Here is a 16,219-nt window from a genome sequence, read left to right as displayed (position 1 = left end):
ATGGGTGAACTGAGCTCTGCTGAAAGCAGCAATAACATCTCCTTCTCTAGGGGAGAGGGGAGCCACACTTTCTCACTCCCACCTGCCTTAAAGGCTCAGGGTGCAGGCAGCCCCTCAGTCCCCACAGAAGCTGTCCTCCTAAGGAGGCCAGTGGAGGGCAAAGATAAGGTAAGGAGGGGTGAGGGGAGCTCCCAAGAACCACCTTGGAATGGAGCTATTCACTTCAGGGCTATGCAAGGCTCCGCAAAGTAGTAAAATGTATGGCTGCTTCCAGTTGAGAGCACTTCCCACACGGCTGGCGCTTTGCTAAGCCCTTAACTTCCTTCATCCCTTTGAAGACAGGAGAACACAGTGGTCAAGAGCTCCAATACAATCAGACAGCACCGGCTGCTACTCCAGTGAAGCAGGAGTTGTGGGACCTTGGGCAAGTTTCTCAACCTCTCTGAGCCGAAGTTTCCTCATCTCATGCCTCTGACCCCAAACCCCACGGTACTAATCACACAGTCTCCTGGGGCCACCTTCAGTGCCTGGACCCGGCGGCAAGGAGCCAAGAGTATTAAAGAGGAAGATTTTTTTTTTTTTGTGGTACGCGGGCCTCTCACCGTTGTGGCCTCTCCCGCCGCAGAGCTACAGGCTCCGGATGCACAGGCTCAGCGGCCGTGGCCCACGGGCCCAGCCGCTCCGCAGCATGTGGGATCTTCCCGGACCAGGGCACGAACCCGCGTCCCCTGCATCGGCAGGCGGACTCTCAACCACTGCGCCACCAGGGAAGCCCAAAGAGGAAGATTTTTCAGGCCCGGCATCACAATCCCAGACAGAAGCTCCCAGCCAGGGGTAAGCCCTCGGAGGGCCCAGGATCCTGGCCTGAAGCCCCCCCAGCCCCTTGAACAGGGGAGAGGAGGCTCCTGAGTTAGAAGCAGAACTGGGATGGATCACAGGGCTCGGGACTCCTGGTCCAGCGCTCCCTTCACGGAAGGCCCTCAGGGAATCTGTGCTTTTCCGCATACAGGCCCCAGAAGACTAGTCTTTCCCTCTTGTCTCTACCACCGGAATACCCAGAAGAAGTAAAACCATAGAGACAGACGCCAGTTGATGGCTGCCTGGGCAGAAATGGGTACGGCGCTTCCTTTTGGGTTGATAATGTTTGGAACTAGACGGAGGTGGCAGTTGTACACATTGTGAAGGTACTAAACGCCACTGAATTGTTCACTTTAAAATGGTTGATTTTATGTTACGTGAATTTCACCTCAATTGAAAATAAGGGTACCTGAGGAATTCCCTGGCCGTCCAGTGGTCAGGACTCTGCGCTTTCACGGCCAGGGGTGTGGGTTCGATCCCTGGTCAGGGGAACTAAGATCCCGCAAGCCGCTGGGGCACGGCAAAAAAATCAAGAAAGAAAAAAAAGAAAAAAGGGTACCTGTAGATAAGAGATTACAGGAAGATGAGTGGGCAAGTGCCAAAGGCGGAAGGGAAGGAGAGCCTGATGTGAGGGAGGAAGGAGGACGTTGTTGCAGAAACAGGGGAGTTGGAGGTGGGGGAAAGGCGTGAGGGGGGCCGTTTCCTAGGCTGCAGGGGAGGGTGGCCTGGAGGATGCAGCTGGTTGAGGAAGCAGAGTTTGATCCCGTGAACTTGGGAGCCCCTGCCCTTTAGAGGAAAGAGGGAGAACCAGGAGGGGGAGCGGGGCAGGCGCTTTTAGCCTCCGAGCTGTTTGCTTCCTCTCAGACTTTAGACTGGAAGCTCCCGGGGGTGGGGGCAGGGACCTCATCTTCTTAAATGCTTTTAATTTTCAGAGCAGAGCATCATCAAGGTAGGCAGTTCCTTTAGAAACCCTGGCACCAATGGAATGAAATCGAACACATTAAGCAGCAGGAAGATCACCCACCACCCTCCCACAGCGGGGAAGTGAGGACGGCACTGAGCTGCGTGTGGGTGCCATCTCCGGGCAGCAGGGGGGCTGCCGAGACCTCCCAGGGCTGAGGGGCCACCTGTCACCCCCTTGCAGGCCCCAGAGCCCCCAGAGGACAGCACCCACCGGGGGTCTGGGATGGTGGGAGAAGGGATTGGCTGAGCACCGTGGGCTCCTTTGTCAGACCCAGGAAGGAGCGAGGGGGCAGCTACAGGAAGTAAGGGGGGGAGAGGTGCTCCCTCCGGAATCTCTCCAGCCACTTCCCTCCCCTCCGGCTCCCACAGCTCCTGCACATGCTCAGTGTGCCCTCGAATTGGGTTGGCTGGGGGAGGGCCTTGACTGGCATCCCCACTTAAAGGGCCAGTGCCATCCTTGCCCGCGCCCAACGGGGCGCAATGGGAACTGGCCACCCTCTTCACTCATACTGAACTACTTCACCTCAGACCCCCTTCCCCACGTCCTGGCAGCTCCTCCCGCCGCCTCAGCTGCTCTGTGCACCCCATCACCTCTCATTCCCTGACCCCACTGCAGGCAGGGACTGTCCACTGGACACAGGGGTGTCCACCTGGGGTGGGGAAGAAAGGAGGATCCCAGACCAGGGTACGAAATCCCTCCTGGGAACTACCTAGCTCTCTGGGCCTCCCTCCCCCGGCCCAGCTGACCGAGATGGTCCTGGAAAGCAAATGGCCATGAGGGAATGAGACACTGAGCATCTGCTCTGGAAAGGCCTGGGGAGAAAAGGGGAGTGTGTCTAAGCCCGGCTTCCCCAGCAGATAGGGTGGTGAAGGCTGTAAACTGGAGCTTCCTCACTGAGGTGGGGTCCCAGGACCAGGCAGCTCGAGAGGGAAAAGCAAAAAGAACCCGCATCTGGCCACCGGGGCTGAGCTGGCCCTCCCCAGTGCCGAGCCCCGAGTCACGCCAGCTCTACCCTGGGTTCTGGGCACTGAGGTCAGGGACCCAGGTTGGGGGAAGGAGGTGACACTGACTCTTCACTGATCCCTCTCAGCCCCTCCCGACACTCTCCCATCCCACACCCTTCTCCTCTGGTTTTGTTTTTGTTTTTGTTTTGCTCCTCTGTTTTCTTGCCCCATCCTGGGCCCCACCAGCCTTGGGAAAATTAACCCACCTCAGTGTGACCCTGACCCAGAGCCCTTCAGCCGTTGTGTGTGTGTGTGTGTGTGTGTGTGTGTGTGTCTGTTGGGGTTGCAGCAGCTTTCCTCTTTCCAGGCTCCTCAGCTCCTTGACCAAGAAAGGCCAAGCTCCTCACCTTTCCCCTCCCCCGTGTGCAGCTCCTGCCTGCTCAGGGATACACCTCCAGCACCCTCTCCCTCGACACTGCACCCACACCCCTCCCCCACACTCCAGCAGCCCTCTGGAATCTTCTCTCCCCTCCTAGTTACTTTTACACACACACACACACACACACACACACACACACACACACACACACACGCCTCCGGGTAAACAACCTTGTCCTGGCCCTGGCCCTCCCCTCTCCCTCCAGCTCCACGCTGAGGAATGCAGCAGCTGGGAGGCTGCCTGCACCCTGCCCAGGGGCCTTCAGGTCCCTGGCTAGCACCCCACAGGGGAAGGCCGGCCTAAGGCCAGCTTTCCTGGAATCCAAACGCCGCTTCCTCTCTGAGCCTTAGGTTTTCCATCTGCAAAGTGGGGACAATCATTCCTCTAGCCCTTCCTGACAGAGGTGTGTGGGATCAAAGGGGAGGGGGCTAGGACTCCCAGCCAGGGTTGGGTGGGGGGTGACCCCAAAGATGGGAGATTTTGCTCTCTTAAAACCCATCCTTTCCTAGGATCCGTTCTGGCCTTACTTCGCTGTAGAAGACGCTGGAGAGGTCTGGGTGTGACAGGGCAGAAAGTTGTCCTGGCAACACACAGGATTTTTCAACATTTCCATCCCAGCAGCTCCCAGGCCTGAGCCCTTCTCTCGCCCAATGTGGCCTGTCAAGATGAGCTCTCCTGGAACGGAGGTTAGGCTGGGCCCGCCAGGCCTCTGCCCCTCCCTGTGCTCGGTGGCAGAGCCAATACAGGCTCACTGGTGAGTTGACTAACTTCCCCTCCACCACCGCAGCCTGACACTCTGCAGCACAAGAACAAGAGACAAGGTGTCTGGGGAGAGGTGGGTCTGCGTGTGAGGGGCGTGTGAGCTCGCTTCAGAGCCCAAGACTGCTGGTGGGTTGGTGGCATATCCGGGCTGACTCAGCTCTCTATCAGACAGACACCTCAGAGGGAATTAACCACACAGGTGATTAGGCTAAAAGCAGCAGGATGGCACCTCGAAAGCCAAGCCTCCGGCTCTGCTAAGGATCGATCCCCTGTCCAACCAGCCTTGGGCTTATTTTCCATCAGGAGAAAAGTCCCCTTGAGCGCTTACTTGTAAGTGCTCTTCTAGGAGGTCAGGGGGCAAACCTAACCTCCTGCCCAACCCCCAGCTGGGTGATGGGGGGCGGGGGAGGGGGGAGGCTGTCAAGCACAGAGAGACACAAGGCACCCAGACCTTGTCCAGCCCAGCCCTCTACACTGTGGGGAGGACAGGGAAAATACAGGGAGCCTGGGAACAAACCCTGAAGAAACCCCTGGACTTGGACCTAGCCCTCTCCCCTCCCGGGGAAGTTCCCAGGTCCTCACAGCAAGCTTGCATCTTAAGTCAGGCTCTGGCTGAACCTGGTGACTCCTGACTGAGACCCCTCCTGCCTCTGCCTTCCCCTGTCTAAAACCTTCAGAGCAGTCTGATGGCCCCCAGATACATGGAGCAGATTTCAGGCATTCTGGAGACGCTGAGAAGCCCCCGATGCAGGGGTCTGCTGTCCTCCCAGGCTGGGGGCAGCCCCAGGCCTCTCTGCGATGGAAGTGCTTTGATTCTCAGAGCAGCCCTAGTGAAATCAATGCTAGCCACTCCCATGTGATCTCACCAAAATCATTTAATTCCTTTGTGAAAAATAAGATGACATCAAAGAACAAACTGTGGAAATGACAAGATGGAAGCCGGAACCTAAATTAGCTGTTCTCAGGGGGCGCAGAGGTGCTGAGACCTGCCTCCTTGAGACTCGGCTGGCCTGAGTGTGTACAAAATGGGACCTTCTCCTTGGGTCAGCCTGGATGAGGGGGGCACCCCTAGGTGCCCCGCTCCCCACCACGGCGGCCACCTTCTCGGTTCCACATCTCATTCTCCTGCCGAAGCCGCTGGTTCTCCGTCCGGAGCCTCTCTACCTCGGCGGCCAGCTCCTCCACCTGGCGACAGGGCCGCTGGCTGGTGCACCCCTGCAGCTGCCGCAGCCTCCGCGTCTCCTCCTCGGCCTGTGACAGACGCCTCTCCAGATCCAGGTAGTCGCGTACCAGCTCCTGCTTGCTGCGGCCCTGCAGGCTCTCAGTGTGATAGCGCTCATAGGCCTCGGAGAAATCCCTCTGCTGGAACTCCCCATGAGCTCGGCCCCTCGAGTCGCTGTCCCCGGCCTCACTCTCCCCACTGGAGCCTGGGTGGGAGGCCCCTTGGGGCACATCCAGGTTGGGCTCCTCGGGGTCTCTGTCGTTCATCAGGAACTGGGTGGTATTGTAGGGTGCCACGGGCTGGCCTTTGGCGAACATCTCCTCTCGGACCCGGGAGGCCCGCTGGCTCTGCCTCTCATCCCGCTGTTGCTTCTCGGCCCAGCTCAGCTCCAGGTAGGGCCGCCAGTGCCGCTTGCGCTTTGAAGGCCGCCGGCGGTGCTTCTTCCGTGCCAGTACGGCCTCCACTGAGCAGCGCCCTGGGCTCTGGGCCCGGGGACCCCTACCGTTCCAGCCTAGGCCACTACCGGGAGGATCTTCCTCCTCTGAGTGGCTCTCCATCCGGGGTGTCAGGGGCAGGGAACCTCCAGGGTCATGAGGCTCGGGGGATGTTTTGGGGCTCCCAGGAACACGAGAGGTCTAAAGAGAGAGGAAAAAGGAGGACAGATCTCAGATGGCCCGTCCCATGGTACGATCCTCTGTTCATCCAGCCTGAAGCCAACCTGCCCACACCCAGCTCACTTGGTCCCTCTCTAGCCTCGCACCTTCTACAACCATTTGTCTGTTTCTGGGCTTACCTGTCTGCTGTCTGTCCCTCAACCCTCCCCAAGCAAACTCATGGTGAGAGCCAGAATCTTGCCTGTGTATTTCACTCTGTAATTTCAATGCCTGGAACAGCACCTGGCACAGAGCAGACATTCAATAAATACTCTTTGAAATGGGATGGGAAGTGGCTCCTGATGTATTATTGGTTCATCAGAAGCCCAAACGGCACTTGCTCTTCCCTCTTCCTAGAAAGCTTATCTTTCAGACAGAGCTGGTTTCCTTGCAAGTGACCTGTACAGTCCCCCAGAGCCCCCCATTCAGAAAAGCCCCATGCCTTGCTTAATGCTCTGCTGTCATTGTCTTGAACTTCTTAGTAATTTTTGAATTAAGAGCCCTTTGCACTGACCCCACAAATCATGTTGCCAATCCTGCTTCCAGCTACTTGCATAACTGATTCTTTTTCATCCTTCAGGGTTAAGTTCCAATGTCAGCTCTTCAGAGAGGCCCTCCCTGACCACCCTATCTAAGTAGCCCCCATTCCCCTTCCCGGTGACTCCCTGTCATGTGACAGTTAATGTCCCACTAAGCATTTAGCACATTACCATATACCACTTGTCTTTCTCCTAGAAGAACGTGTCCTGTCTGTTCAGCTCACCACTGTGTCGCTAAGCATGGCCCAAGGTGACTGTTCGATAAATATATGTTAAATGACATAAGCCCAGAAGTGGGGGGGGGGGATCCGAAAGATATTGGAACATGACACGCTCGCTTCTGTCATTCTAGGGTGAATGTAGTGTATTTATTCCAGGCACAAGTTGGTATCACACTTCTACATGAGGGGCAGGAAAGCACTAGGGAGAGGAAGGGCCAATCTCCAGTCTGTAGCCCGGAGAATTCTACACCTTATCTAAGGGGCGGAAAGGATTCTGTCAAGCGTGCGTGTGTTCAGGGCATCTGTTTATCTCTGCCGTGGTGAGGGTGGAAGTACTGAGTCTGGGGGAGGAGAATGAATTGCTGGAAGTTTGTGGTTTGGGGAATTCTAATAATAACCACCACCACTGGCACAGTGTTTTATAATGTTCAACACAGTTCAGAGACATCTGAGCATAGGTCTACACAAGTGTAGAGAGTGTACTGGGGGGTGCATGCAGCCCTGTTTAAGAGTCTACTCGAGTGTGGGGAGTGTACTGGGGGGTGCATGCAGGCCTGTTTAAGAGTCTACTCGAGTGTAGGGAGTGTACTGGGGGGTGCATGCAGCCCTGTTTAAGGGTCTACACGTGTAGGGAGTGTACTGGGGGGTGCATGCAGCCCTGTTTAAGGGTCTACACGAGTGTAGGGAGTGTACTGGGGGGTGCATGCAGCCCTGTTTAAGAGTCTACTCGAGTGTAGGGAGTGTACTGGGGGGTGCATGCAGCCCTGTTTAAGAGTCTACACGAGTGTAGGGAGTGTACTGGGGGGTGCATGCAGCCCTGTTTAAGAGCTGGAGGTGTGTTAACGTGCGTTTTGGAGACCCCAAAGTTCTCTTCATAATTTGGTATGGGGTACGTTGGAGTGTGTGTACGTTGTGTGTTGTTTGTTGTGTTGTATTGTTACTTTACCTGCAGGGAGAATGTCATAAAGTAACAATACAATCAAGAGTGACAGGCCTTGTCACCACCAGTGTCTTGGGCCAACTGAGAAGACCTTCTGCCCCACCCAGGAAGAGGCAAGGCCACTGGAAGTCCGAGGCAAGGGGGCTTGCTTCGGTGCGCACAATCATTCACCCGTTCCCAGCCCCCAACCCAAGCCAGCCCTGCCCCTCAGCCCCACATGCTGTCTCCCTCCTGAAGGCTTGTCCCCTTTCCACCATTACCACTATTGCAGATAAGCTGTGTGTTCCCGTGTGAGTCATTTGCCCTCTCTGAACCTTCAGGCCCTGACATGCCACGAACTCCAAATTAAATAAATTTGGAAAATTTACTGGAAGTATCTAGGTAGGGTGGATCAGAGGACTAGAGTTCCCTTCTTACCTATAGGGAGCTGTGGACTAGGGGAGAAGAATGGGCAAGGTGGGGGCCGGTGACAGAGAGCATAGGGTGGGAGGGTTTGGGCTCCTGTTGCCAGATCAGAAGGTGATGTTCTCTGAGGGCCTGATACAATCTGTCTCTCCCCTCTCTCCTGGGTGATTTCCTACCCCCTAACCTCCATCCTAAATTATGAACCGATGGCTCAAACTCTTCTCCCTGCTTCAGACTTGGTTCACAGCCTAGACAAAATGCAAAGCAGTGTTTAAGACGCTAAGTTTAAACCCTGGGTCTTCTGCTTGCTGGCTGCGTGATTCTAGAAAAGGCATGTCAGCTCTCAGAACATCAGCTTCTTTGAAAGGGAAATAGTAATTTCTACCCTGAATGGCTACTAGGATTTCATGAGATACCGCAGAATTAACATCTGCCATATTGCTCAGCGCATAGTGGGGACTCATTTAAAAATACTGGTTTTCCAAATCCACTAACACATCTGAGACAAGAAGCCAGGATCCCAGTTGGCAGGACCCATGCTCAGGGCACTCAGGTGGTTGGGAGAATGGGGCTTACCTTGGCCTCCTCCAGGGCTGCTGGTGACTCTGTGTTAACAGCTGGTCTGGTTTGGAGTAGCCACCTTCTTCTGTTCCAAATCTTTCAGCAGATGCCTTTTAACTAGTGACACCTGCTTTAAATAATAGAAATCTAAGTCCCGAGGAAGAATTTTCAGGAAGACTCTGGCTACCCAGCAAATTTTTACCAAGTCAGCGGCAGCCATTTTGTAGCACCAGACCTGCACACCCTCATTTTCAAATGAAGGGCCGCCTCCAGCCTGGTTTTCACACCTCCAGCCAGCAAGGGGTCAAATGGAGATTAAGGGGCCATCTCCCCAGTCCTGTTCCTCAGGCCCCAGGCCAGGGCTTACATCCTATACTCTTCTCCTGAAACTCACTGAGGCAGGCTGGCAGTTAGGAAGTTAGGCCTAAGCTTTGTTCCCCCAGCAACCAAAGAGGGGAAAAGACTGCCTGGGGAGGCGAAGACACAGCAATGACCTGGACAGGCTGGGAGTGGAGTGGGTCGGTGGCTCCGACAAGCCCGAGGAGGAGTCCTTTCCCCACTGCCTCCAGCGGCCCCAACCTTGACTGCAGGCCCCCACCTCCTCCCCAGGCTGGGCTCCAGAAGTCATCACCTCAAAACACACGACTGGGCCCAGCCTGGGGCTGAGGCCTTTTCACCTACAGGGCCTGGCCTGCCTCCCTCCTTCTTCTCAGGATGGGAAACGGAGGAAAGGGTAAGAAGTCTTCGCACTACAGGCAGCTGGGAGGGAAACCCAACAGGGATAAGGAAGGATTCCTTGGAAGAGGGGAAATGATCCGGGAAGGAGATTTTGCAAAGGCGGAACTGACCTATTTGCTGTCAGGGGCTATGCACAGGACTACATCTGTGTGTCTTTCTGTGCGACAGCCTGTCTGCAATTCCCAACGGCTCAGCCCTACCTCTTGCTGCAGTTGCTGCAGCTCTGGTCAAGCCGCTCAGGCACTGAGGTTGGGGGGAGGCCCCCCACCCCGTCCTGGCAGCGCGGTGCCTGCTGGGGATTGTAGTTCTTCTAGCTAGGGAAGGCGGATCAAGATCCTGTAATTTCAACAGACACACAGAAAACTCTAAAACCCATCTACCCTTGCGCGAGTGGCGTCCCGCGCTCACCGATGCCTCCTTTGATTGGTCCACTCGCCTGCCAATATTCCCTTTTTCTTCAACGATTAGCTGTGCGGAAGCATAATCCAACCGCCTATCCGAGCTCAATTAAAGAGTTCATTGATGGCGTTAATCTTTACTGGGCAGAAAACAGATCCGGCTGAGAGGGGAGGGGCTTGGACGCGGAGGGATCCTCGGCCCTAGAGGAAGGCGACGAGAAGGATCGGTGGCCGCCGCCGCCATTTTGGGCTGGGAGGAGGCAGCGGAGGGACTCGCTGCGCAGTGAGAGCACCCCGTGGGGGGTGGTCCGGGCGCGGGGAGAGGCCGGGCCGAGTGGGCTGCCTGAAGTGGCGGCGCCGGGAGACGGCGGGGGGTGGGACCGGGGACCGCGCGGGGGGTGAAGGTTGGAGTCTCTCTGGCCGGGCCCGGTCCTCAAACCATCCCGGCAGCCCCGCAGCCTCGCCTCTCACAGAGGGCGGGGTTCTTGGGTAATTACCGCGTATTTCCCGAGACCCCAGCTGAGTTGAGACCGGGTGAAATGACTCTCCTTTGCTCTTTCCACGGGGGCGCAGATCCCGATGCCGAGCTCCGCTAAGTTCTTTCCCCACCCCCATGCGGCCTGGGTATAGCGGCGAGGCCCGGCATAGCGGGAACCCCCACTTCGATGGGCGCCGCGGGGGCGGGTGGAGGTCGCAGCTCCGACTGCGCGTCCCTCTGGCGTGGCAGTCGGCTGGAGGCTCCGAGGGCAGAGAGCCCGGTGCACCCACCATCTCCCCCCGTACACCAAGGCCATCCCGCGGCCAGGGCTGTGATCAGGAACAGCCTTCTTCCTACTGTAGCAACCACTAATTCTCCCCAGGGACCCGCTAGATCGGGGCACGTGGAAATCTCTGAGCGCTCTTGCCCTCGAGATCTCTCCTGTCCAGCCCCGATTCTCTGAACGACCTGACCTCGCACGTCGCCAGCCGCTTTGGGAAACTCCAAAAGTGTGCTGTTCCACTTCTCTTGAAAGTTTACACCAAAGGGGTTTGCGCTTTTGCCCTTTGCAGAGTTGGGACACAAAACAACTTGGAGTCGCCACGGTTCTGGGAATAAACATGGAGTGGCCCATTTCGGATGCTTCAGGAACATCTGTTTGCATTTTGAAATCTGAGCCATAAGTTTTACCAAAACTTTTGGAGATGGCCGCCCTCCTAAAGGAAAAAACGAACTAATTCCAACGTAGTCTTTATAAGGCTACAAATTCTTTCCAGTTTAAAGAACTTTTCTCCACAGACGAAGCAAAATGGGGGAGTATTTTGCCACTGGTGCATTGTTACTAGGGAATCTCTATTTTGAAATTCCAAGTAATTGAAAGTCACTTCTGTGGATCCCAGCTGGCCACCAAAATAGAAATTGCAATTTTGAGCTACTTCATATTTGTGGCGTTTGGGGGAGCAGGGGAAACCTACTTTGAGAAAATAAACACTCAACCTTATAGCTGTAGCAGCTTCTTAAGGATTGAAGTTTGATGTGAAATTCTTTTCTTGAATTGCATATGAAACCATTTTGTTTCTTACTGCTTGAAATCTAAATTCAGAGAGATTCATAGGTCAGGGGTAGCTTAATGTTGTTGCTGAAAGGTCAGTTGAAATTATGACTAGGTAGACTCGGAATTAGGAGAGTGACTGGGCAGTGAGCTTTATCTTAGAGGGTACCTTGTGATCCGTTTCATTGCTGATTACAGATGGTCAAATCGTTCCGAAGCATTTGGCCTTAATAGCAAAGTTTCTTCAGAACTGAAGCCCTGTTCCTCCTATTAATAAAGTGATTTTTTTTTTTTTTAAGTTGTAAGAGTGACAGTTCCATAGCTTTAACTGTTTTCTCCCTTTGCCCCCCAGATGTTCTCAGAGAAAGTCTTAGAACCGGATTGCAAAAATACGATCACCTTTGACTCAGGTTAATCTAAAATTTGAACCACTTATCCTAAATAAAGCTTCAGGACACTTGATTCATGCTGTGGGTTGACTTGGCTTATGTCATGTTCACTTCACACTGTTGTTCAGATCAAGAGAATATGCCAGTTAGGAAAAGCTGACACTAACTTGGTAGGAGTTAAATAGTTATAGCTGAAAGGGGCTTTAAAGATTATCTTTGTGGTTCCTCTGTCAAGAATTTAATGGCGGAGGATCTCAGACTGTGATTCATCCTCCATTGTGAAGTAATCTATAGTTAAAGCTATAACTTTGGAAGCTACTAAGTGGAGAATACTGTACCAGGTGCAGAAATTTGGTACTCGTTTTTAAAGATGAAAGCTTATCATATTTAAGGTTGACCCATAAGCTTTTCCTTTCCTTGATAAGAAAAGTTGGGAGTAAAATCAGTTTATTTAATGGTCCCTTGGTTATCTACTGAGCAAAACACAGCACTGGAAGTTAGGAACTCCCAAGTTCTATTTCTGTGTGTGCTACCACAGATTTGGTTGGCTTGGCTAGAGGCCAAATCCTGAAGATGAGGCCAAACTGGCCATTTTGTTGCCGAGTCTATTGTTGTCTAACTTTCGACTAGACCTTCAACTTCCTCCTCAGCTCTCCTCTTTCAGATGAGTTGCTCTGTGGTTTATGACAAATTCTACAAACCCTATATGCCTCAGTTTCCTAATTTGAAAATGGTATCAATGCAGCCTCCCTCATAAATACCTTGAGTAACTACTTTTCAGTGGCCATGTAAACATTTACTTGCTCTAACTTTGTTACTTGGAAACTTCAGGACTTCTGCTTCAAAGGTTATTTAGGGCATTTGGGAGACCTACCTTACCAAAGTGTGGCCTTGGTTGCCATGGGCCATCCAAATAGGTTGAACGAGGGTCAGTCTCTGGGTGCCAAGCAGTTGTTACCGCAAATCCTGGATGTTTTACGTTTGCCTGATGGCCACCTCCTGGGAGTAGTGGCTATGTGTGAACAGCATTCATTGACAGAGGTAGGAGTAGTTCTTTGCAGCAGTCCTCCTCTTCAGGATGAAGATACTTGCTTCTGAACTATTTGATTTCCAGTTAGTTTACTTTGTTTAGCCCTCACCATCCTCTTCTCTGTCTTTTCTCTTTTTAAATTCAAATGTTTGCTCTTTTAAATGCACTTTTAGTAAGACCCAGAGAGGAGGGTAGAACTAACCTCCTAGACATTCCCTTCCATCCTCTGGTTGGTCTTCTGCCTTTGACTGAAAGTTGTCCTGGAGTTATCCAGGTATGCAAAATTGCGTGCTTAAAGCCAACATCAGAACTTCAAATCTTCTCCTCCGACGCTCTGGAGTCTAGGACAAATTCTACTCAGTAGTTTACGAGAGCAGTGATGCTGTCATTTTCTCAAATTCTTGTGCATGGAACACTACAATTCCTACATTTTCCTTCAGGAATATCCTTTTTGATCACCGTAGATCCAGGGCTTTTTAACACTTCACACACAGTCAGTGGATGTATCAAATAGAATGTGCCTTCAGATGAGGGTTTACAATACTCTTCTGAATTTTTGCTCTTTTTGGAAAATTTTAAGCCAGATGTAACTGCTCTTGGTACTGTATTGAGGGAAAGAATCACACTAGCTGTTTCAGGAGGCTTACCAACAGTTCCTGGTACCAGCTCAACCATTTGAAAGAATTTTGTTGGTGTGCAGAAGTTTGTTAGTAAACTACTAGGATTATTCCTGCTATTACCCATGTTACATCATTGGTCATAATTGAACTGCCTCTAAGTAAAGCCCAAGAAAAACTTCATTCAGGAGGATTTGTGAGAGCTGTGTTATTGATCTGTCTGAAACCAGCCTTTGTTTTTTCAACAAGAAATGAAATGAGGTTGTATGCTTTCCAGCATTCAAGGACAGCTGGCAGAAATTGACCAAATAGTGAATCTTTGCCACCTAGACCATATATTTTGTCTTACTTACAGAGTATGACTATTACCCTTTGGTAAGCAGATCCCACTCTTCAGGGCCTGAATTTGACATTTTCTTTTAAAAATTAGTTTTTATTTCTAGCAACAACCATTTACACTTTACACGAGAAAGGATAGTGGAATTTTATTCCAATAATCTTGCTTGAGAAATGTGAAAAATCATTTAAAAGAACTCACAAACTCAGGTGTACTTAGGTACAAGTACAGTGCTGTTTAACTCTAGCCAGCTTTTCTGTCACACTATTGTGAATACTTGTTTCCTTTCTGGTGGTGTAAGTGGACAGGGGGACACCTGTAGTACATTACCTAATATTTGACTAAACATTGGTTTTCTGAAGGTAGACTATTTAGTTGTGGATTTTGTTTATTTCCGTAGATTCCCTCTTTGATTTCTCTCACTTTTGAAGTCACTGGGTTAAAGTATATTTATTTATATTTCCCCAAGCAAAGGATTTTTATTTTCCTCTGAACAAAGTGAAAATTAAAATACTGATCAAATGGGCAACTGCTCTGGTCTTAAAAAGAACCAATAATAATACCAATGGTACTTTACTTTTGGATAGCCTATTTTCATGCTGTCTCCTTTAATCCTTAACAGCAGTTATGTGAAGTAGGCACGGCCCCATTTTGCTGATGAAGAATTAGGCTCAGAGAGTTTAATAAGAGATGTGTCCAGGGTTGTACTGCTAGTATTTGTCAAAGGTATAACTAGGAGCCTGGTTTTTGACTACTAGTCTGGTCTAATTTTATAATGTTTCCTCTCTTTAGATACCTAGTCCATTTTTCAGAACTAAACCAATCTGGAGCTCCTTGGCTTGTTCCCCTGCAAACTGAAATCTAAAGGGCTCTGTCTCTTGAGGGTCACTTTAGGTTATAGGCTGGCCCAAGAAAAGTTTTCCTTACTCAGAGGAGGATTGAGCAGTCCAGCCAGCTGTCTCCAAAATTTGGGAAGTGCTTTGCCCTGGCTGGATATCCAGGCCCCAGTATAAGAAAGAGAACTGAAATTGGTAATGTGTAAGCATGATCTTTGGAGCAGCTCATTTACAATGTTTAGCAGAAAAAGCCTTTGGTGAAAGGCTAGAGTGGACTTGAGGATCATTTGTCATGATCCTGTTAGTATAGGTAGTTCAGAGTCTTTTCTCTCTGTCCTTAGAGCAATATGTTAGGTGTTTCAATGTAGAGAGTGGTGATAGAAAACTGAAATTTTGCACAAATCTCATCATTCTAAGAACATAAATGCAATAAATGCAGTAAAATGTCGGTGCCTTTGAAAGCAAAATTCAGACAAAGTTGCATATCTCAAGGTAAATCAAAGTAATTTATGACAGTTACTTAAAGTTAAATATATATATTTTTAAGACTGGATTGAATGTCTCCTAAAACTTACACTTTTTTCCTGATGATAAATGCACTAAGAGTCTTTCTAAGACTAATAGTCGGGGAAACAAGATGGTTATATTTAAATCCATCTCGTTAAGTAAGAAGAGTTTCTGAAATCAGAGGTCATCGCTGCTGCATCCTGTACAGTTCAGTCAAAATGAGGCTTGTGCTGTGCACTGTAAAGGCAGAGGGCAGCGTGGCTGCTTCTGGGGCTGCTGCACGATGTCATGGCAGAAGGAAAACTAAAAGCACAAACACTATTTCAAAATAGACTTTTAATGTAACTTTTAGTCCAAAGGAAAAGCTGATCATACATCGTCTCCAGTGGACCATCTGCCAGAATAGGGCCAGCTCAGTCCAGCTTTGAAGGCCCTGAGTCAGGCTTAACTGCCATAATTTCCCTTGATTCATGGATTTGTGTTGCTTCTCATGCATCATAAGGTGCATTTCACTCTTGACACACCCACCACCTCCACTACTTCATTTAGCTGCAAAAGCAAGCTTCCCAGTGGGAGGTTTTTTCCCAGGGGTTCTTAACCTTCAGGGAGTTTGATGATAACTTCACGTTCTCTCGAACCCTCTCCCCAGAAAAATGTACACATAATACAAGTCTACATAAAATTGCATGGGGTTCATGGAGCCCAAGGCCCCCTATGGTTTCTAAGGCCCCATGTGAAGGAACCCCTGTGCTAGTGATTTGAACAATGCAGTTGCTCTAGGGAAACACTGACACAGGGCAGGTAAAGATGGGCTGGGTTAATCATGGTGACAGGAGGGAACAATCTTACAATTTCTTACTATTTTGATTTGGGGGCAGAAATTCTCAGGGCCTCCCTGCATTTTCAAGAGCAGAACTACTCAAGGACTAAGCAGCTATCAGTTGTTTAGGAGATTGAGAATAGCGGCTGTATAGGGAAGGTGCATGGTTCCCACTTGGCCCCTAAGGACTTAATTTAGCTCCTTAACCAGAAGCTTTACATTTGGTTTGCAGTGAGGGGGCATTTCTAATTTTAGTTTGACTCTTATGGAAAGGTGGACAGCTTCTATTCCTTTTTTTTTTTTGTATAGGGAGCACCTAAGTATTGGACAATTAGGGTTAAGTCCTTGGAATGCCCCAAATGGCCATTTCCTCTATAAATATAATATTCTCTACCTCTGAATATTTTAACATAAAGAGCTGCCTCACAAGTTTATCCAAGCATTGCTTGCACTAAGAAAGCAAGAGGTTTACGAAGAGCCTTTTCCAGGCGTCCGAGAACTCCTTCCAGC

The 16,219-nt window shown here is 50.9% G+C and overlaps 1 protein-coding gene and 1 long non-coding RNA gene across 2 annotated transcripts; one reads left to right on the top strand and one right to left on the bottom strand.

Annotated features, from left to right (window-relative positions):
• The first annotated feature begins 418 nt into the window (after nt 1-418).
• LOC116745143 lies at nt 419-4,750 on the top strand. The gene is made up of 3 exons (XR_004347287.1): nt 419-834; nt 1,010-4,297; nt 4,645-4,750. It is a non-coding gene; the product is annotated as an uncharacterized LOC116745143 (long non-coding RNA).
• A 74-nt stretch (nt 4,751-4,824) lies between these two features.
• On the bottom strand, nt 4,825-15,868 carry HEXIM2 (HEXIM P-TEFb complex subunit 2). Its single transcript, XM_032615598.1, is given in 4 exon segments — nt 4,825-5,824; nt 8,524-8,559; nt 8,561-8,638; nt 10,142-15,868. Coding segments are annotated over 4 exon segments (1,548 nt in total). The 5' UTR covers nt 10,787-15,868; the 3' UTR covers nt 4,825-5,035.
• Nucleotides 15,869-16,219: the final 351 nt, after the last annotated feature.

The sequence above is a fragment of the Phocoena sinus genome, chromosome 20, assembly GCF_008692025.1.
Source record: "Phocoena sinus isolate mPhoSin1 chromosome 20, mPhoSin1.pri, whole genome shotgun sequence".
Taxonomy (NCBI): domain Eukaryota; kingdom Metazoa; phylum Chordata; class Mammalia; order Artiodactyla; family Phocoenidae; genus Phocoena; species Phocoena sinus.
The sequence above is the reverse complement of the archived record's forward strand: the minus strand, read 5'-3'. Positions and strand labels throughout refer to the sequence as shown.